Here is a 23392-nt window from a genome sequence, read left to right on the forward strand (position 1 = left end):
TGAAGATATCAAAACTATAAAATAGCATGTATGGAATCATGTAGTAACCAAAAAAGTGTTAAAATAAGCAAAGAGAAACGACAGTCCATCATTACTTTAACGACGTGAAGGTCAGTCAATCCGGAAAATTTCAAGAACTTTCGAACTTTCTTCAAGTGCAGTTGCAAAAACCATCAAGCGCTATGATGAACCTGTCTCTCATGAGGACCGCCACAGGAAAGGAAGTCCCAGAGTTACCTCTGCTGCAGAGGATAACTTCATTAGAGTTACAAGCCTCATGAGGACCGCCACAGGAAAGGAAGTCCCAGAGTTACCTCTGCTGCAGAGGATAACTTCATTAGAGTTACCAGACTAAAAAATTGCAGCCATAAATAAATTCTTCAGAGTTCAAGCAACAGACACATCTCAACATCAACTGTTCAGAGGAGACTGTGTGAATCAGGCCTTCATGGTCAAATTGCTGCAAAGAAACCACTACTAAAGGACACCAATAAGAAGAAGAGACTTGCTTTGGTCAAGAAACACAATCAATGGACATTAGACCGGTGGAAATCTGTCCATTAGTCTGAGTCCAAATTTGAGATTTTTGCTTCCAACCGCCGTGTCTTTGTGAGACGCAGAGTAGGTGAACGGATGATCTCCTCGTGTGGTTCCCACCGTGAAGCATGGAGGAGGAGGTGATGTGGGGGTGCTTTGCTGGTGACAATGTCTGTGATTTATTTAGAATTCAAGGCACACTTAACCAGCATGGCTACCACAGCATTCTGCAGCGATACGCCATCCCATCTGGTTTGCGCTTAGTGCGACTATCAACATAGTTGTGGGTCCGCAAAATTAAGCAAATGGGATTTAACTCATGACAATGTCATGTTTTGACATTGTCGTGGCTGTTGATGTTTTTGGTTTCTTTTGGGCATTTAACTCTGATTTAACTACCTGTATGTATCTACTCTAATCTGGTTTCGGCATGAGTAAATTCATAAAGTCCCAAATTCCCACAAGATACTGCAAGATTTTACTCACGGATACAGAGCCTCGGAAATAAAAGGTCTGTTAACAGTTTAGGAGCCACTCCCTAAAAAGAAACAGACACTGGGGAGATGAATTCACCTTTCAGCAGGACAATAACCTAAAACACAAGGCCACATCTACACTGGAGCTGCTTACCAACTCGACACAGAATGTTCCTGATGGCCAGTTTTGATTTAACTAGATTTTTGGCCTTGAGAATCTATGGCAAGACATGAAAAAAAAAATGGGGGGCAAGGAATGATCAGCGCATGAAGAATTTTTAAAAAGAATATGCAAATATTGACCAATCCAGGAGTGCAGAGCTCTAAGAGATTTACCCAGAAAGACTCACTGCTTTAATCACTGCCAAAGGTACATTGAAAATGTATTGACTCAGAGGTGTGTGTATACTTATGTATTTCATATTCAATACATGTTCAAACATTTCTTAAAACTTGTTTTCACTTTGTCATTATGGGGTGTTGTGTGTAGATGGGTGGGGGGGGGGATGTTTTTATTTAATCCATTTCAAATCCAGGCTATAACACGGCAAAAAGTGGAATAAGTGAAGCGGTATGAATACTTTCTGAAAGCACTATCTATCCATTAAAGAGAACATACTATCCATCCCTTATCTCGCTAACTATTCACTGTCATGCAAATATTCCCTAAAGAGTGATCGGCGGCTAACCAATTAACGGTTAACATCCCGAAAGGGGAATAAGTTTGTTGGAGTGAGTAGTTAAGACTAACAATTAACTTTAACTTTAGTTTGATTCACACAGAGATTCTACGGGTTGATCTACTAATCTCCCCCTCCTCTTCCGGTCCTGCAGGAAATGGAGCCCGAGTGTGGGATACAGCTGTGTGTGATGTTCCCCCAGGACGATACCATTAACTTGTATCAAGTTATTCATAAAATGCGACACAAGAGGAGGATCCCTTATGAGCCCCGTTCTCGAGGACGACCGCCGTGCAGAGAGCCCACCCGAGGCGACCTGGGAAGGTTAGACCTTATTATTTGGACTGCTAGTGAGCTCTTGTGACGACAGAGTGGTTCTGGTATGACCATCTAAACGTCCTTCCCAGAGTTCTCTGATCTCATCACATGCCCACGGAGAGGGATACCTGAAATCCTCTGGGCGGCTGCCTAGGACTGTATACAGCAGTTCTGAGGAGGTTAGATATATCTATGGCCCGGCGCTAACCACAGTGTCTCTCTATGGCCCGGCGCTAACCACAGTGTCTCTCTATGGCCCGGCGCTAACCACAGTGTCTCTCTATGGCCCGGCGCTAACCACAGTGTCTCTCTATGGCCCGGCGCTAACCACAGTGTCTCTCTATGGCCCGGCGCTAACCACAGTGTCTCTCTATGGCCCGGCGCTAACCACAGTGTCTCTCTCTATGGCCCGGCGCTAACCACAGTGTCTCTCTCTATGGCCCGGCGCTAACCACAGTGTCTCTCTCTATGGCCCGGCGCTAACCACAGTGTCTCTCTCTATGGCCCGGCGCTAACCACAGTGTCTCTCTCTATGGCCCGGCGCTAACCACAGTGTCTCTCTCTATGGCCCGGCGCTAACCACAGTGTCTCTCTCTATGGCCCGGCGCTAACCACAGTGTCTCTCTCTATGGCCCGGCGCTAACCACAGTGTCTCTCTATGGCCCGGCGCTAACCACAGTGTCTCTCTATGGCCCGGCGCTAACCACAGTGTCTCTCTATGGCCCGGCGCTAACCACAGTGTCTCTCTATGGCCCGGCGCTAACCACAGTGTCTCTCTATGGCCCGGCGCTAACCACAGTGTCTCTCTATGGCCCGGCGCTAACCACAGTGTCTCTCTATGGCCCGGCGCTAACCACAGTGTCTCTCTCTATGGCCCGGCGCTAACCACAGTGTCTCTCTCTATGGCCCGGCGCTAACCACAGTGTCTCTCTATGGCCCGGCGCTAACCACAGTGTCTCTCTCTATGGCCCGGCGCTAACCACAGTGTCTCTCTATGGCCCGGCGCTAACCACAGTGTCTCTCTATGGCCCGGCGCTAACCACAGTGTCTCTCTATGGCCCGGCGCTAACCACAGTGTCTCTCTCTATGGCCCGGCGCTAACCACAGTGTCTCTCTCTATGGCCCGGCGCTAACCACAGTGTCTCTCTCTATGGCCCGGCGCTAACCACAGTGTCTCTCTCTATGGCCCGGCGCTAACCACAGTGTCTCTCTCTATGGCCCGGCGCTAACCACAGTGTCTCTCTCTATGGCCCGGCGCTAACCACAGTGTCTCTCTCTATGGCCCGGCGCTAACCACAGTGTCTCTCTATGGCCCGGCGCTAACCACAGTGTCTCTCTCTATGGCCCGGCGCTAACCACAGTGTCTCTCTATGGCCCGGCGCTAACCACAGTGTCTCTCTCTATGGCCCGGCGCTAACCACAGTGTCTCTCTATGGCCCGGCGCTAACCACAGTGTCTCTCTATATGGCCCGGCGCTAACCACAGTGTCTCTCTATATGGCCCGGCGCTAACCACAGTGTCTCTCTATGGCCCGGCGCTAACCACAGTGTCTCTCTATGGCCCGGCGCTAACCACAGTGTCTCTCTATGGCCCGGCGCTAACCACAGTGTCTCTCTCTATGGCCCGGCGCTAACCACAGTGTCTCTCTCTATGGCCCGGCGCTAACCACAGTGTCTCTCTCTATGGCCCGGCGCTAACCACAGTGTCTCTCTCTATGGCCCGGCGCTAACCACAGTGTCTCTCTATGGCCCGGCGCTAACCACAGTGTCTCTCTATGGCCCGGCGCTAACCACAGTGTCTCTCTATGGCCCGGCGCTAACCACAGTGTCTCTCTATGGCCCGGCGCTAACCACAGTGTCTCTCTATGGCCCGGCGCTAACCACAGTGTCTCTCTATGGCCCGGCGCTAACCACAGTGTCTCTCTATGGCCCGGCGCTAACCACAGTGTCTCTCTATGGCCCGGCGCTAACCACAGTGTCTCTCTCTATGGCCCGGCGCTAACCACAGTGTCTCTCTATGGCCCGGCGCTAACCACAGTAGTCTGAGTCTAGCTTGTTTCTGTCTGCATGTGGTGGTGATGTGTAAAGAAACAGGTCTAGTTTGGGGTCTTGATCTCTCCTTGTAATGAATACAGTCTCAATTTGAACCTACTTATTAAAGCACCAATGTTTTAGTTGAGTTTATACACACTTTTCAATAGTCCATAGGTTCACTGCTTGAATGCATTTATCTAGGTGAGTTGTTTTAAATTTGTTCCCAAAGTATTATCTTTCAGTACTTTCCTTGGGAGATGAACCTAGTCATATAAGGGAACTCTCTATATATCTACCACTGGGAAGAGAGAGGAGGCAGTATGACCTGAACTCTATATATATATATCTACCACTGGGAAGAGAGAGGAGGCAGTATGACCTGAACTCTATATATATCTACCACTGGGAAGAGAGGAGGCAGTATGACCTGAACTCTATATATATATCTACCACTGGGAAGAGAGAGGAGGCAGTATGACCTGAACTATATATATATCTACCACTGGGAAGAGAGAGGAGGCAGTATGACCTGAACTATATATATATCTACCACTGGGAAGAGAGAGGAGGCAGTATGACCTGAACTCTATATATATCTACCACTGGGAAGAGAGAGGAGGCAGTATGACCTGAACTCTATATATATCTACCACTGGGAAGAGAGGAGGCAGTATGACCTGAACTCTATATATATATATCTACCACTGGGAAGAGAGAGGAGGCAGTATGACCTGAACTCTATATATATCTACCACTGGGAAGAGAGAGGAGGCAGTATGACCTGAACTCTATATATATATCTACCACTGGGAAGAGAGAGGAGGCAGTATGACCTGAACTCTATATATATCTACCACTGGGAAGAGAGAGGAGGCAGTATGACCTGAACTCTATATATATCTACCACTGGGAAGAGAGAGGAGGCAGTATGACCTGAATTCTATATATATATCTACCACTGGGAAGAGAGAGGAGGCAGTATGACCTGAACTCTATATATATCTACCACTGGGAAGAGAGAGGAGGCAGTATGACCTGAACTCTATATATATCTACCACTGGGAAGAGAGAGGAGGCAGTATGACCTGAACTCTATATATATCTACCACTGGGAAGAGAGAGGAGGCAGTATGACCTGAACTCTATATATATCTACCACTGGGAAGAGAGAGGAGGCAGTATGACCTGAACTCTATATATATCTACCACTGGGAAGAGAGAGGAGGCAGTATGACCTGAACTCTATATATATCTACCACTGGGAAGAGAGAGGAGGCAGTATGACCTGAACTCTATATATATATCTACCACTGGGAAGAGAGAGGAGGCAGTATGACCTGAACTCTATATATATATATCTACCACTGGGAAGAGAGAGGAGGCAGTATGACCTGAACTCTATATATATCTACCACTGGGAAGCGAGAGGAGGCAGTATGACCTGAACTCTATATATATATCTACCACTGGGAAGAGAGAGGAGGCAGTATGACCTGAACTCTATATATATATCTACCACTGGGAAGAGAGAGGAGGCAGTATGACCTGAACTCTATATATATCTACCACTGGGAAGAGAGAGGAGGCAGTATGACCTGAACTCTATATATATCTACCACTGGGAAGAGAGAGGAGGCAGTATGATCTGAACTCTATATATATCTACCACTGGGAAGAGAGAGGAGGCAGTATGACCTGAACTCTATATATATCTACCACTGGGAAGAGAGAGGAGGCAGTATGACCTGAACTCTATATATATCTACCACTGGGAAGAGAGGAGGCAGTATGACCTGAACTCTATATATATCTACCACTGGGAAGAGAGAGGAGGCAGTATGACCAGGTTGATAAACCACCCCTACATCAATGTTGATCAATGGTCGGTCAGTCGCTCACTGCCCCCCCCCCACCCACACACACACACACACACACACACACACACACACACACACACACACACACACAACTGGACTGAGGAAATGAAAGTTGTGATCCTGAGAGAGCCAGCTGTTCGTTGTTAAACCTTAACTTCATCCGGAATGAATGTCAGCTATTGGTTAGGGAAACCTAAAGGACTAGGACAGGAGTGTTTCCATACCCTGACCTAAAGGACAGGAGTGTTTCCATACCCTGACCTAAAGGACAGGAGTGTTTCCATACCCTGGCCTAAAGGGCAGGAGTGTTTCCATACCCTAACCTAAAGGACAGGAGTGTTTCCATACCCTAACCTAAAGGACAGGAGTGTTTCCATACCCTAACCTAAAGGACAGGAGTGTTTCCATACCCTAACCTAAAGGACAGGAGTGTTTCCATACCCTAACCTAAAGGACAGGAGTGTTTCCATACCTTAACCTAAAGGACAGGAGTGTTTCCATACCCTAACCTAAAGGACAGGAGTGTTTCCATACCCTAACCTAAAGGACAGGAGTGTTTCCATACCCTTAACCTAAAGGACAGGAGTGTTTCCATACCCTAACCTAAAGGACAGGAGTGTTTCCATACCCTAACCTAAAGGACAGGAGTGTTTCCATACCCTAACCTAAAGGACAGGAGTGTTTCCATACCCTAACCTAAAGGACAGGAGTGTTTCCATACCCTTAACCTAAAGGACAGGAGTGTTTCCATACCCTAACCTAAAGGACAGGAGTGTTTCCATACCCCAACCTAAAGGACAGGAGTGTTTCCATACCCTAACCTAAAGGACAGGAGTGTTTCCATACCCTAACCTAAAGGACAGGAGTGTTTCCATACCCTAACCTAAAGGACTGAGAATTAGGTAGGAGGAGAACCACTGGCAGAATGATACAAACCCACCACTTTCCCTTTTAAGGCCTTAATGGACTGAGAATGACACCACAAGGAAGGGAAGTTCTAAGCCAAAGAGGGTCGGTCACCTTTTGGTTTATAAAGTGAAGCTCGTCCTCCGGTCTTTTTGTTTTGATTTGCAATAGACCGACTCAATCAGCCCCTTCTTTACCCTCTCAGCCAGGCCTCTCCTTGTCAAGTCTTTGTGGCCGAAGAACCTAAACCATAAGAGAGACTGTCTATATGAACTTTTGATTTACTTAATATCAACGGCTAACACAACTACAAGAAAACGGTATGTTACCATTTTTAACCAGCTCTTACTAATTTACCCGGTGACAGATAACTCAGCTGTCTGGATGGTTTTGAATTGAACATGGAAGGTGTGTGTTGATGGCTAGTTAGAAGCGGTGACGATGTAACGGGATAATTAACTCGGGGCTCTATACGTTATATAGACCATAATGAACGGGAACGACGTTTACCTTCCACAGAGTTATTTTCCAGAGAACGTATAGAGCCCCGAGTTGATTTATAAAATGGCGATTAATTTAACACATTTTGCCACCTAGAAATGTCTTCAACATCCACTGAAGTAGTTAGCGAGTTTAGTTAAGAGTAGTTGCCGTGGTAACCTAACAGACTTGCTAGTTTAGCTAAGCAAACCATCAGTACTAGCTTGCTATTTACGAAAATCCAATTCAACAATAACAGTACTGTTTTCAATTCAACTTTTACTTTCAAAAGCTTCTCAAACAAAACATGTAAAAGTGAACTATAGCCATTGAATTCCACCGTGCGTTATAGGGAAATAATGCACGCTCTAGAATGCCTTTCAAGCCAATCAGAAAGGAGTATTCAACAATGCCATGATATAAATTGGTTTAATTGTTATTTATATTGATTGCTAGTCAGAAGCAATAACTATACTGGTTTAATACATTGAATACAGTTTCTAGCTCCTGATTTGGATAACACAGAAATGTACATTAAAAACATGGGCCATCTCCCAAAGATGGATGCCAAGGAGGTAAATAACAGATGCCCCAAATGTTTTATTTAATGTATTTTTTTATCTAACAAGGATGTACTTTAAACGTCATGTTTTAGCTGCATAGAACTAACTAACTGGTGAATGAACTGTCTACAAGCAGTAAAATCTCATTTGAGAATATAATGGTTGATAGTCTGCTCAGTATAAATGTCTGTACCTGTTTATTGTTTTAAACTACTACTATCAAAACATTCAATTAAATGCATCCTCAGTTTGGCGAATGAAAAAATGAAAAAACAGTTTTCACCCTTTTCTGGAGGTGGATACAATGGAAATATGACAGATGATTTGACAGCCCAAATCACCTTATTTCTCAATCTGTTAATTGTGTTATGGAATAATCTGTTCAGATTGCTTCTGAAATGTTTGTACTAGGATGTTGTGCTGTATCTATGATGTTATAGGGCTACTGGGATGTTGTGCTGTATCTATGATGTTATAGGGCTACTGGGATGTTGTGCTGTATCTGTTATAGGGCTACTGGGATGTTGTGCTGTATCTGTTATAGGGCTACTGGGATGTTGTGCTGTATCTGTTATAGGGCTACTGGGATGTTGTGCTGTATCTGTTATAGGGCTACTGGGATGTTGTGCTGTATCTGTTATAGGGCTACTGGGATGTTGTGCTGTATCTGTTATAGGGCTACTGGGATGTTGTGCTGTATCTGTTATAGGGCTACTGGGATGTTGTGCTGTATCTGTTATAGGGCTACTGGGATGTTGTGCTGTATCTGTTATAGGGCTACTGGGATGTTGTGCTGTATCTGTTATAGGGCTACTGGGATGTTGTGCTGTATCTATGATGTTATAGGGCTACTGGGATGTTGTGCTGTATCTGTTATAGGGCTACTGGGATGTTGTGCTGTATCTATGATGTTATAGGGCTACTGGGATGTTGTGCTGTATCTGTTATAGGGCTACTGGGATGTTGTGCTGTATCTGTTATAGGGCTACTGGGATGTTGTGCTGTATCTATGATGTTATAGGGCTACTGGGATGTTGTGCTGTATCTGTTATAGGGCTACTGGGATGTTGTGCTGTATCTATGATGTTATAGGGCTACTGGGATGTTGTGCTGTATCTGTTATAGGGCTACTGGGATGTTGTGCTGTATCTATGATGTTATAGGGCTACTGGGATGTTGTGCTGTATCTATGATGTTATAGGGCTACTGGGATGTTGTGCTGTATCTATGATGTTATAAGGCTACTGGGATGTTGTGCTGTATCTATGATGTTATAGGGCTACTGGGATGTTGTGCTGTATCTATGATGTTATAGGGCTACTGGGATGTTGTGCTGTATCTGTTATAGGGCTACTGGGATGTTGTGCTGTATCTATGATGTTATAGGGCTACTGGGATGTTGTGCTGTATCTATGATGTTATAGGGCTACTGGGATGTTGTGCTGTATCTGTTATAGGGCTACTGGGATGTTGTGCTGTATCTGTTATAGGGCTACTGGGATGTTGTGCTGTATCTATGATGTTATAGGGCTACTGGGATGTTGTGCTGTATCTGTTATAGGGCTACTGGGATGTTGTGCTGTATCTGTTATAGGGCTACTGGGATGTTGTGCTGTATCTGTTATAGGGCTACTGGGATGTTGTGCTGTATCTGTTATAGGGCTACTGGGATGTTGTGCTGTATCTATGATGTTATAGGGCTACTGGGATGTTGTGCTGTATCTATGATGTTATAAGGCTACTGGGATGTTGTGCTGTATCTATGATGTTATAGGGCTACTGGGATGTTGTGCTGTATCTATGATGTTATAGGGCTACTGGGATGTTGTGCTGTATCTGTTATAGGGCTACTGGGATGTTGTGCTGTATCTATGATGTTATAGGGCTACTGGGATGTTGTGCTGTATCTATGATGTTATAGGGCTACTGGGATGTTGTGCTGTATCTATGATGTTATAGGGCTACTGGGATGTTGTGCTGTATCTATGATGTTATAGGGCTACTGGGATGTTGTGCTGTATCTGTTATAGGGCTACTGGGATGTTGTGCTGTATCTATGATGTTATAGGGCTACTGGGATGTTGTGCTGTATCTATGATGTTATAGGGCTACTGGGATGTTGTGCTGTATCTGTTATAGGGCTACTGGGATGTTGTGCTGTATCTATGATGTTATAGGGCTACTGGGATGTTGTGCTGTATCTATGATGTTATAGGGCTACTGGGATGTTGTGCTGTATCTATGATGTTATAGGGCTACTGGGATGTTGTGCTGTATCTATGATGTTATAGGGCTACTGGGATGTTGTGCTGTATCTGTTATAGGGCTACTGGGATGTTGTGCTGTATCTGTTATAGGGCTACTGGGATGTTGTGCTGTATCTATGATGTTATAGGGCTACTGGGATGTTGTGCTGTATCTGTTATAGGGCTACTGGGATGTTGTGCTGTATCTGTTATAGGGCTACTGGGATGTTGTGCTGTATCTGTTATAGGGCTACTGGGATGTTGTGCTGTATCTGTTATAGGGCTACTGGGATGTTGTGCTGTATCTGTTATAGGGCTACTGGGATGTTGTGCTGTATCTGTTATAGGGCTACTGGGATGTTGTGCTGTATCTGTTATAGGGCTACTGGGATGTTGTGCTGTATCTGTTATAGGGCTACTGGGATGTTGTGCTGTATCTGTTATAGGGCTACTGGGATGTTGTGCTGTATCTGTTATAGGGCTACTGGGATGTTGTGCTGTATCTGTTATAGGGCTACTGGGATGTTGTGCTGTATCTGTTATAGGGCTACTGGGATGTTGTGCTGTATCTGTTATAGGGCTACTGGGATGTTGTGCTGTATCTGTTATAGGGCTACTGGGATGTTGTGCTGTATCTGTTATAGGGCTACTGGGATGTTGTGCTGTATCTGTTATAGGGCTACTGGGATGTTGTGCTGTATCTATGATGTTATAGGGCTACTGGGATGTTGTGCTGTATCTATGATGTTATAGGGCTACTGGGATGTTGTGCTGTATCTGTTATAGGGCTACTGGGATGTTGTGCTGTATCTGTTATAGGGCTACTGGGATGTTGTGCTGTATCTTGTGTATCTTTGTCTCAATTGTTTACCTAATTCATGTAGGGTTCGGCCAGAGGAAAATGCCATTCACAACAGGAAACGCCCGAGGATTGATTATCCAGCAGAGTTCCCACAGAGACCAGGTTACTATTACTACCATATGAATTGGTACAGTATGAAAATGATCTGTATCCCTAATGGCACCCTATTCCCTATATAGTGCACTACTTTAGACCAGAGCTCTATAGAACCCTATTCCCTATATAGTGTACTACTTTAGACCAGAGCCCTATTCCCTATATAGTGCACTACTTTAGACCAGAGCCCTATGGAACCCTATTCCCTATGTAGTGCACTACTTTAGACCAGAGCCCTATGGAACCCTATTCCCTATATAGTGCACTACTTTAGACCAGAGCCCTATGGAACCCTATTCCCTATATAGTGCACTACTTTAGACCAGAGCCCTATGGAACCCTATTCCCTATGTAGTGCACTACTTTAGACCAGAGCCCTATGGAACCCTATTCCCTATATAGTGCACTACTTTAGACCAGAGCTCTATGGAACCCTATTCCCTATATAGTGCACTACTTTAGACCAGAGCCCTATGGAACCCTATTCCCTATATAGTGCACTACTTTAGACCAGAGCCCTATGGAACCCTATTCCCTATATAGTGCACTACTTTAGACCAGAGCCCTATGGAACCCTATTCCCTATATAGTGCACTACTTTAGACCAGAGCCCTATGGAACCCTATTCCCTATATAGTGCACTACTTTAGACCAGAGCCCTATGGAGCCCTATTCCCTATATATAGTGCACTACTTTAGACCAGAGCTCTATGGAACCCTATTCCCTATATAGTGCACTACTTTAGACCAGAGCCCTATGGAACCCTATTCCCTATATAGTGCACTACTTTAGACCAGAGCCCTATGGAACCCTATTCCCTATGTAGTGCACTACTTTAGACCAGAGCCCTATGGAACCCTATTCCCTATATAGTGCACTACTTTAGACCAGAGCCCTATGGAACCCTATTCCCTATATAGTGCACTACTTTAGACCAGAGCCCTATGGAACCCTATTCCCTATATAGTGCACTACTTTAGACCAGAGCCCTATGGAACCCTATTCCCTATGTAGTGCACTACTTTAGACCAGAGCCCTATGGAACCCTATTCCCTATATAGTGCACTACTTTAGACCAGAGCCCTATGGAACCCTATTCCCTATATATAGTGCACTACTTTAGACCAGAGCCCTATGGAACCCTATTCCCTATATATAGTGCACTACTTTTGACCTGCGCCCGCCCACCTTTTGGGCACATAACTCCTCATTGTATTGGTACAGTATGTTGTTTATTATAAGGACAGGAAATACCAACCAACCCGATGGTCAGCCATGCGCAGTAGATCGCCTGCTGTTTTTAGGAACAAACGATGGCGCTAAATCATGTGGAGTCGTCAAGGGCATCATTTATCAAACATTTCTACATTCATTACTAAATTCTGCTGTACGTGGAGATTTTAGGATTTGTGTGCGGCGCAAATTATTAGGATTTATTAAACTGTCGCACACGACATATGTTTTCATTGATAAATCAGAGCCATATTATTTTTGTGAGGGCGTGAACGAGCACTCCAACCCTGCCTGAAACTCTCCACATTCTGTGGAGATGGCCTGTCTTGGTTTAGGCTCTGAGATCAATAGATTGTGTTTCTATGTCCTGCCATTTATTATAATTCTGTTGCGTCAAACAGCTGTTTTGTGATTGACGTGGAGATGCGCACGCTTTCCCGTCAACTTCAACATTTTTAAATACCGACCTTTTGTGGGGAAGGATGCACGCAAGGTTCAGAGTATTTTTTTTAAATGTTTTTTTTTATCCCACAACATCCCACACCTTGATAAATGTGGCCCCAGGAAGTAAACAGAAAATGATGGCCGATGTTCTACGGTCAGAGGTGATTGGGCGGCCACCTGCTGCGGATGGCCAACGTTGGTCTGTCTTGTCCTTTTTTTATTGGTAACAGTATCTGAATGATTAGAATGTGGTATTAAAAACTACTTGGAGTTTCAAATGAAAGCTTATTGGATCCATTCATGAAACCGTATGGACAAAAGGTTGAAGCCCAATCCAGATGAACGATGTCTACTGCTACAACTATGGGTTATTATAGGTGCAAGTGACTGCTGTCTGTATTGCATTTCATATGACCTATGGTATTGTTATGTTTTCCACTATTTGGGATGGTATTGTTATTAATCAGAGTATGGTTTATATCGCACAATATTAAGTAGAATATTATGTACTCTCTAGGGTATGTGGGACGGTAGCGTCCCACCTCGCCAACAGCCAGTGAAATAGCAGAGCGCCAAATTCAAAACAACAAAAATCTCATAATTCAAATTTCTCACATACAAGTATTTTACACCATTTTAAAGATACACTTCTCGTTAATCCAACCACATTGTCCGATTTCAAAAAGGCTTTACGGCGAAAGCATAGCATTAGATTATGTTAGGACAACGCCTAGACAAGAAAAACCACACAGCCATTTTCCAAGCAAGGAGAGGTGTCACAAAAACCAGAAATACAGCTAAAATGAATCACTAACCTTTGATGATCTTCATCAGATGGCACTCATAGGACTTCATGTTACACAATGCATGTATGTTTTGCTCGATAAAGTTCATATTTATATCCCAAACCCCCATTTTACATTGGCGTGTAATGTTCAGAAATGTTTTGCCTCCAAAACTGCCGGTGAATGAGCACATCAATTTACAGAAATACTCATCATAAACTTCGATAAAAGATACAAGTGTTATGCACAGAATTATAGATAAACTTCTCCTGAATGCAACCGCTGTGTCAGATTTCAAAAAAGCTTTACGGCGAAAGCAAACTTTGCAATAATCTGAGTACAGCGCTCAGACACCAAAACAAGCCATACAGATACCCGCCATGTTGTGGAGTCAACAGAAGTCAGAAATAGCATTATAAATATTCACTTACCTTTGATGATCTTCATCGGAATGCACTCCCAGGAATCCCAGTTCCACAATAAATGGTTGTTTTGTTTCGATAAAGTCCATATTTGTCGAAATACCTCCTTTTTGTTCGCGCGTTCAGTCCAGCACTCCAAATGCACTGTGCTCGCGCAGTAAGTTCAGACGAAAAGTCAAAAGTTATATTACAGTTCGTAGAAACATGTCAAACGATGTATAGAATCAATCTTTAGGATGTTTTTATCATAAATCTTCCATAATATTCTAACCGGACGATTCTCTCACAGGAGCGCGTGCGATTGAGCTCATGTCATTTTCTCAGTCATCTGATTCCAAGGGCTCTTATTCTCTCCCCATTCACAGTAGAAGCATGAAACAACGTTCTAAAGACTTGACATCTAGTGGAAGCCTTAGGAAGTGCAAAATGACCCCACAGACACTGTATACTGGATAGGGAATCACTTGAAAAACTACAAACCTCAGATTTCCACACTTCCTGGTTGGATTTTTTCTCAGGTTTTTGCCTGCAATATGAGTTCTGTTATACTCACAGACATAATTCAAACAGTTTTAGAAACTTCAGAGTGTTTTCTATCCAAATCTACTAATAATATGCATGTCTTAGATTCTGGGCCTGAGTAGCAGGCAGTTTACTACAGGCACGCTTTTCATCCGGACGTCAAAATACTGCCCCCTACCCCAAAGAAGTTAAAGTGGGTGTTCATAAGTACTGATTCAAGATCCTATTGCCTACTGGTATGTGACTATATCAGGACCAAATGTTTAGAAACCAGAGCTAATGTGTCTTTTGTAGATGGAGAGGTGTTACATGGGGACATAAGTCGCCAGTCAGAGTAAATCAGCTTTTCTCTATTCGTACAGGCTTTACGCCGGACCCTCGCAACCCACCAGCTGACCGGTAAGTACCTCACAACAGACTCACCCTTGACCCCAAATCTAAACCCTAGGCCCATAGGCACTTGTGTAGTTTGGAGAGGATTGGGTATGTATAAGCAATACAGTAAACCTTCCACCTGGCCTATCAAAGGGAAAGATAAAAGCTGGCACCATATTGCTTCTATCAATCCAGTCCTCTTAGTTCTCCACAAGTGGTCGATTTTAGGACACATGGTTCCTCTCCACCAATCATTCCCAAGTCTTCCTCTCTCCACCAATCCTTTCCTTGCCCTTCCTCTTTCCACCAATCCTTCCCAATCCCTTGCCCTCCCCCAACCAATAATCAGTAAGTTCATTTTTCCCCAAGGCGGTTCCCCACTGGAGTAAGAAGAGATGTTTTTCTCAATGGGGTGAGTTCAGGGATACCCTGCTATTGATTTCAATTATATATTAAACTGTCGTTGATATTAACATGTGGTTAATATGATCCTTAGTTCTATTGATAGTAACATCAGTCCTATTGATAGTAACATGATGTGGTTAATATGATCCCCAGTCCTATTGATAGTAACATCAGTCCTATTGATAGTAACATCAGTCCTATTGATAGTAACATCAGTCCTATTGATAGTAACATCAGTTCTATTGATAGTAACATGTGGTTAATTTGATCCCCAGTTCTATTGATAATAACATCAGTCCTATTGATAGTAACATCAGTCCTATTGATAGTAACATCAGTCCTATTGATAGTAACATCAGTCCTATTGATAGTAACATGTGGTTAATTTGATCCCCAGTTCTATTGATAATAACATGAGTCCTATTGATAGTAACATGATGTGGTTAATATGATCCCCAGTCCTATTGATAGTAACATCAGTCCTATTGATAGTAACATGTGGTTAATATGATCCCCAGTTCTATTGATAGTAACATGATTGATAGTAACATCAGTTCTATTGATAGTAACATGTGGTTAATTTGATCCCCAGTCCTATTGATAGTAACATCAGTCCTATTGAAGTAACATGATGTGGTTAATATGATCCCCAGTCCTATTGATAGTAACATCAGTCCTATTGATAGTAACATCAGTCCTATTGATAGTAACATCAGTCCTATTGATAGTAACATCAGTCCTATTGATAGTAACATGATGTGGTTAATATGATCCCCAGTCCTATTGATAGTAACATCAGTCCTATTGATAGTAACGTGGTTAATATGATCCCCAGTCCTATTGATAGTAACATCAGTCCTATTGATAGTAACATGTGGTTAATATGATCCCCAGTTCTATTGATAGTAACATCAGTCCTATTGATAGTAACATGATGTGGTTAATTTGATCCCCAGTTCTATTGATAATAACATGATGTGGTTAATTTGATCCCCAGTCCTATTGATAATAACATGATGTGGTTAATTTGATCCCCAGTCCTACAACGATTACATGAGAGAGTTCCACCAAACCATTGGGCAGCCAACTCCTTGGCAAGGAATGGTATGTTAAAAATGATTTATAATGTAGATGTTGCATGTTCTAGAATCTACAGCAGATGCTAAATGTTCTAGAATCGGTCCTTGCCCCCCCCCCCCCCCCCCCCCCCTTTGGAATCAGCTGTGTTGTGCGGAGGGGGGGGGGGGACTAGAACCGATAGGAACGTAGACTGAATAATCTGCTTTCTACTATTTAGCGAGAGGCAGGACCTGTTTCTATAGAAGAAGCCTAGTTGTATTGTTATCTTAGCTAACTCATATGTTATCCAGATGCCCAGATATTTCTAAGCAGGGACACTATTAATATGGACACCATTCCAAAATACATGTGCTTAAATCATCAGAATTTGTTTTATGCCGTCTAGAGAAAAATATAAACACAATATGTAAAGTGTTGGTTTCATGAGCTGAAATGGAAGAACCCAGAATTTATCCATACACGCAAAAAGCTTATTTCTCTCAGATTCTGTGTACAAATTTGTTTATATCCCTGTTAGTGAGCATTTCTCCTTTGCCAAGATAATCCATCCACCTGACAGGTGTGGCATATCAAGAAACTGATTAAACAGCATGATCATTACACACCTGCACCTTGTGCTGGGAACAATAAAAGGCCACTCTAAAGTTTACACTGAAGTCTCAAGTTTTGAGGGCGTGTACAACTGTCATGCTAACTGCAGGAATGTCCACCAGTGCTGTTTTGCCAGAGAATTGAATGTTCATTTCTCTACCATAAGCCGCTTCCAACGTCGTTTTAGAGAATTTGTCAGTAAGTCCAACCGGCCTCACAAACACAGACCAGGTGTAACCACGCCAGCCCAGGATCTCCACATCCGGCTTCTTCACCTGCGGGATCTTCTGAGACCAGCCACCTGGACAGCTGATGAAACTTTCTACTCAAACTGTCAGAAACCGTCTCAGGGAAGCTCATCTGCGTGTTCGTCGTCCTCACCAGGGTCTTGACCTGACTGCAGTTCGGCGTCTTGACTGACTTCAGTGGGCAAAATACTCACCTTCGATGGCCACTGGCACGTTGGAGAAGTGTGCTCTTCACGGATGAATCCCGGTTTCAACTGTACCGGGGAGATGTCAGACAGCGTGTATGGTGTCGTGTGGGCGAGCGGTTTGCTGACGTCAACGTTGTGAACAGAGTGCCCCATGGTGGGGTTATGGTATGGGGCAGGCATAAGCTATTGACAATGAACACGCATTTTATCGATGGCATTTCGAATGCACAGAGATACCGTGACGAGATCCTGAGGCCCATTGTCCTTGCTATTCATTCGCCACCATCACTACTTGTTTCAACATGATAATGCACGGCCCCATGTCGCAAGAATCTGAACACCATTCCTGGAAGCTGAAAATGTCCCAGTTCCATGGCCCACATAGTCACCAGACATGTCACCCGTTGAGCATGTTTGGGATGCTCTGGATCGAGGCGTACGACAGCGCCAATTCGCTCAGCTGTTGAAGAGGAGTGGAACAACATTCCACAGGCCACATTCAACAGCCTGATCAACTCTGTGCGAATGACACAAATAGTGGTCACACCAGATACTGACTGGTTTTCTGATCCACGCCCCTACTTTTTTTTTTAAGGTATCTGTGACCAACAGATACATATCTGTATTCCATGTGAAATCCATAGATTAGGGCCTAATGAATTTATTTCAATTGGCTGATTTCCTTATATGAACTGTATCTCAGTAAAATCTTAGAAATTGTTGCATGTTGCGTTTTATATTTCTGTTCAGTGTGCTTAATTTTACCTGCGTTCAATACAAATTTCAGGTCAGTTAAATGTTTCTGTAATACAATGAAGGCAGACTGTAGTTCAGATAGAGCCTGGTCAACCGTGGGGACAATAGCATACACAGCAGTATCATCAGCATACAAGTGCAGGTAAAACAAATGTTTTAGACAAGTCGATATCGTTAATGTAAAAAGTACAGGACCCAGAATCGACCCCTGCAGGGACACCTGTCGTAATATCCAGGAAACCTGTCCTAATGGTTAGGTTCTAGGTAATCTTGTATCTATTCCAATTCAAGCCAACCCCCATGGTATTTTCTAATGGGTTACCTGTTGGCATGTTTATATTAGAGACGCCGTCTGATCTGAAAATCACCCGTGGGCTTGGACTGATTCATTTAAATGCCAAAGTTTGACTTAAAATATGGATTTTTATAGCAAGTCTCCTCAAACCAATGCAGACATTCTGGTTACAACTGAATCTTGGCTAAAGAAGTCTATGCCGGACTCTGTGTTTCTGACTCATGTTTTTAGATCTGATAGTTGGCAGAAGGGGAGGGTTGCCATATACATTCAGGAAGTATTCAGACCTCTTCCACTTTCTGTTTCGTTACAGCCTTTACTCTAAAATGTATCATACCACCCTGCATCCCACTTGCTTCTGAAGCTAAGCAGGGTTGGTCCTGGTCAGTCCCTGGATGGGAGACCAGACGCTGCTGGAAGTGGTGTTGGTTGGCCAGTAGGAGGCACTCTTTCCTCTGGTCTAATAAAATGCCCCAGGGCAGTGATTGGGGACATTGCCCTGTGTAGGATTCTATCTTTCAGATGGGATGTTAAACGGGTGTCCTGACTCTCTGTGAGGTCATTAAATATCCCATGTCACTTATCGTAAGAGTAGGGGTGTTAACCCTGGTGTCCTGGCTAAATTCCCAATCTGTCCCTCATATCATCCCCAGTTTACAATGGGCTCATTCATCCCCCTCCTCTCCCCTGTAATTATTCTCCAGGTCGTTGCTGTAAATGAGAATGTGTTCTCAGTCAACTTTAAAAATAATAAATAAATTATCGTTCTCCCTCTGCCTTCATTATGTGCTTTCAGTAACTATGCTCAATCTGAAGGACTGATGGTGTGCGATCTTCATCTAGAATGGTTGATGCCAGTATCTGATGGACTGAAAGATATTTGTACTGAACTAAATCAAACTCTGCTGAGAACTAAACCAACTCGCCCCAGCTTTTCACCCTTGAAAAATCGACTATTTAGATATTATTCTAAACAAATGCCCCTCGTAAGTTTACAGCCAATGGGGGTATTTGCCAATGAGTTCAGTAACCGTTGTCCCGTTTCCTGTATAAAAGATGTTAAACCTGCCTAAATCTCACTTGCGCGTTATTACAACGACATTGTAGGAATTTTAATGAGCCACATTTTATTTTATTTTGTCTGAGCTGGGGTGGTTGTGTCGACTATCACTGACTCAGATCAGGCCCTTAATTGTTTTATTTCCCTGTTTTTAACTATGTTGCAGATAAACATGCACCATACAAAAGGCTAAAGGTAAAAGACTGAGCTAATCCTCGGTTTACGCATGAATTGCCTGAGAAATTACAGGAAAGAAATGCATCTTGGGCTAAGACTAGACAGACTGATTCTACATCTGATTGGCTGTCTTTCGGACATTTTGAGAAATAGATGTCTATCCCTGATTTTTTTTTTTTTTTTTTTTTAAACAATATCAACATATTCCTTGAATTGTATATCAGAGAGTGGTGGTAATCCAGCCAACTTCTGGAAAGTGGTCAAATATTTGACTGCCTCTGGTCCCATACCAGACAAAATTGACATTTTTGTGGTGCTTTTAATAACCATTTTTGCTTCAGCAGGCCACCTGTTTGAAATGATAGTCTCTGAATATCTCATTCCACTAGAGGGAGTGGTCACCTCAGAACAGATTGAATAATGCACTAACCGACTAACAGATTTTATTTTCACTTCAACCACTTGATGTCTATGATGTACTAAGTGCTTTGGCACAGATTGATGTTAATTAAACCATAGGAGCTGATTCACTTGATTCACTTCTACCTGCAGTATAAAACCGTAGGAGCTGATTCACTTGATTCACTTCTAACCTGCAGTATAAAACCATAGGAGCTGATTCATTTGACTCCTAACTGCAGTATAAAACCGTAGAAGGAGTCAAATGAATCAGCTCCTATGGTTTTATACTGCAGTTAGGAGTCAAATGAATCCGCTCCTAACTGCAGTGTAAAACCATAGGAGCTGATTCACTTCTAACTGCAGTACAGATTGATGTTAATTAAACCAGCTGATTCACTTGATTCCTTCTCACTGCAGCTTTCTGCTTCCACTTACTGCACAACCACTGAGCTATATTTTTGTTTTACTTGACAATTGTTTCTGGTGATATCCTTAAGATATGTCTTTCCCCAAATAAAGGAGGAGATCCTTCTGACTTTGTTAATTTGGACGGTAGTTATCTTGCCTTTTCAAAGTTTTAGAATCTCTGGCCAACTGTTAGCTAAGAATGTCTTTGTTTTTTTTAACTTCCTCTATTCGTAATGTGCACCAATCCGGTTTTAGACTTGAACATAGCAGTGTTTCAGATCAGTGTCTGTACTGTATAAACCTGTCAGCAATGGGCGTGGCTGAAATGGCCCAATATTTTTGAAGGGGTGTCCACATACTGCTGTGTGTGTGTGTGTGTGTGTGTGTGTGTGTGTGTATAGTGTTGATACATATCTATCTAGTTTCATATATCTACATCTCTATGGTTTGATAAATCAAAAGAGAAAAATGCAGCTAAACGAAAGACCTGATTGGTCGAAACAGGTCGCCGTATGCGACCTTCTGTAATATAATAGGCTGATCTGCTCCTACCTTTTTTTTTATATATATATATTTTTTTTGGGTGAATAGTTTATCTGCATCACACTGGCCACTTTGTCTTCCTGCCATTCAGGGGACTCCCCCCCCCCCCCCCCACTGACCTCTTCGTTCATTTAATTGTATAAATCTAATAAGATTGTGCCTTTTCATCTCTAGGCACAGTACCCTGGGATGGAGCAACCTCCTCATCACCCGTTCTACCAGCACCATCCTCCTCCTCCTCCCCAGTCACACCCACCCTATGCTGGGCAACACCCTGTACCACACGAAGCCCGCTTCAGAGAGAAGAGACTTGTCCGCTCCTTTAGCTCCAGCCTGGTGAAGCTTATTTCTGTCTGCTCTGATGTGATTACTTGTTTTAAAGAGGAAATTCATTAACACTTGGAGGGCAGTGGAAGTTGATTTAAAAAAAAAAAAAAAACGCAAAAGAAATTACAAATGTACACTTAAAGGCTGAATTATTATTATTATTATTTTAATTTTTTTTATCAATAAAGAAGCGTTTTTATCAACTTCCACTGAGTTGCTGGATATCTTCGTCACTTCAGTTTGCTCCTCATGCACCTCTTGTTTGGAGCGAGATGGTGTTCCCTTACCTTACTAGTGACCACTTGTTTTACGACGAAACTGTGAAAAATGTTTCATTTAGTTACAATACAGGTGTTATAAGTTGTTTTGCTCCACTTGAGCTCATACTTGATAGGTGTCCGGTGCCCAGCCTACCCAACAGAAGGACTGTGCATTACCCATTCACATATCAAATGTTCACTTAAATGTGTTAATGTCCAGAGAGAGTATAACTAGTGAGCACCACCATCTCTCTCTCTCCCTCTGCAGCATGACTATGACATGCGAGTGGATGACTTCCTGAGACGGACCCAGGCTGTGACCAGTCGCCGCAGCCGCCCACGGGAACGAGACAGGCAGAGGGAGCGAGAACGGCCCAGAGACGCCCGACGGGACCGAGATCGCGGACGCGACCGGGAGAGAGACAGGATCAGGGAAAGGGAGAAGGAGAAAGAGAGGGGCCGTTACAGGAGATAATCAGGGACTAAATCAAACTGCAAGTCCTGCGTTAGTTTCTTTTACAGAGTTATCTTTTTTAAGTGATTTGTGTAATTATTATTTTTGTTTTACATTATGTTGCCAAGTCATCCGCTCATGTGTATCATGAATGCAGTGTAACTGAACGAAGGCAATAACAGGAGAAGTGGTTTGGAGCGTCAAAACTATTCCAGATGTGATGTTACTTTTATTTTTGTTTCTTCCTTAGACCCAGACGGACAGTAATGACTTTAAATGTTTTTAAATGCCATATTGTCTTTTATGTTGTTCATAATTGTACATGGTTCATAATTAAGATATTGCTACTTAAAGGGGTATAATTGAGTTGTACTGAATCTGTTGTAGCCAAGTCCCTTTTTAACTGGTCTTTTAGTTTGAAGCCATTTTAGTTTTTTTCTAGTGTTTGACTGGTCCAGAAGCAAAAAAAAACAATATTGTCTGTCTAGATCGTTATTTTCTGAAGTTTAAATCCAGACTCTAATCAGTGCTGTAAGGCGATGAGAGATGTTTGCTCAGGGGGAGGGGAAAAAGGTATAATGTTTTGTACAACAAAAATACTGTGTATTTTACTACTGTCGAAAGTTGCTAAGTAAAAGACTGGTCTGGATTGATTCACTTTTATAGAAACTGTTTTTTACTCAGAACTGAGTATATTTTTAAGGCATTCAAACCTTTTATGAAACCAGTCATAACACCTTTGCGTGTTGAAGTATAATAAAAAGCTATACATCACGTTGACCATCGGTGGTAATCAGTGATTGGTACATACTGATAGGAGGGCGATGTGTCGAAGCCATCGAACCTCCATCTTGGCTCTCTCTCCCCCCCCATCATTGTAAAACTATGTATTTTGTTTTTTGGCACATTTTTATTTTTATTACAGACACCTGTAAGAGTGTAAAGTGACCCTGTGCAGAAAGCCTAGCGGTTAAGCACGTTGGGCCAATAACCGAAAGGTTGCTGGTTCGATTCCTCGACCGGACAAGGTGTGAAAAAATCTGCCGCTCTGCCCTTGAACAAGGCAGTTAACCCTCAACAACTACTGCTCCCCTGGTACCGATGACGTAGATTAAGGCAGCCCCCCCCCCCAAAACCCCCCTGATTTACAGGGGTTGGGTTAAATGCGGAAGACATTTCAATTGAACACGTTGTTGTGCAGATGACGAGGTTTCCCCCTTTCTCTCTGTGTGACTGGGCGACGTTTTTACGGTGCTGCTGGTGGCGACGTCATTACGCTGAGTCAACCTTTTTTAAAGCGGCTTTATTAACGTTTGGGTGTTAATGGTGGGTCAGAGTAAAC

General features: G+C 43.2%; 1 protein-coding gene across 6 annotated transcripts in view; it reads left to right on the top strand.

The window, feature by feature from the left end:
- LOC106568568 (YTH domain-containing protein 1) overlaps positions 1-22830 on the top strand; it is a 38187-nt gene extending 15357 nt beyond the window's left edge. For 4 of the 6 annotated variants that reach the window (XM_014139011.3, XM_014139010.3, XM_014139013.3 and 1 more), the window contains exons 9-15: positions 1848-2017; positions 11001-11080; positions 14844-14880; positions 15226-15268; positions 16300-16365; positions 21184-21372; positions 21865-22830. In XM_014139011.3, coding sequence (XP_013994486.1) covers positions 1848-2017; positions 11001-11080; positions 14844-14880; positions 15226-15268; positions 16300-16365; positions 21184-21372; positions 21865-22071 — 792 coding nt within the window. In that variant the 3' untranslated portion in view covers positions 22072-22830. The remainder of the gene's footprint in view (positions 1-1847; positions 2018-11000; positions 11081-14843; positions 14881-15225; positions 15269-16299; positions 16366-21183; positions 21373-21864) is intronic. The other 2 variants (XM_014139012.3, XM_014139015.3) reach the window with 1 other exon arrangement.
- The last annotated feature ends 562 nt before the right edge of the window (positions 22831-23392 follow it).

This window comes from Salmo salar, chromosome 13 (assembly GCF_965601325.2).
Source record: "Salmo salar chromosome 13, fSalSal1, whole genome shotgun sequence".
NCBI classification, from domain to species: Eukaryota; Metazoa; Chordata; class Actinopteri; order Salmoniformes; family Salmonidae; genus Salmo; species Salmo salar.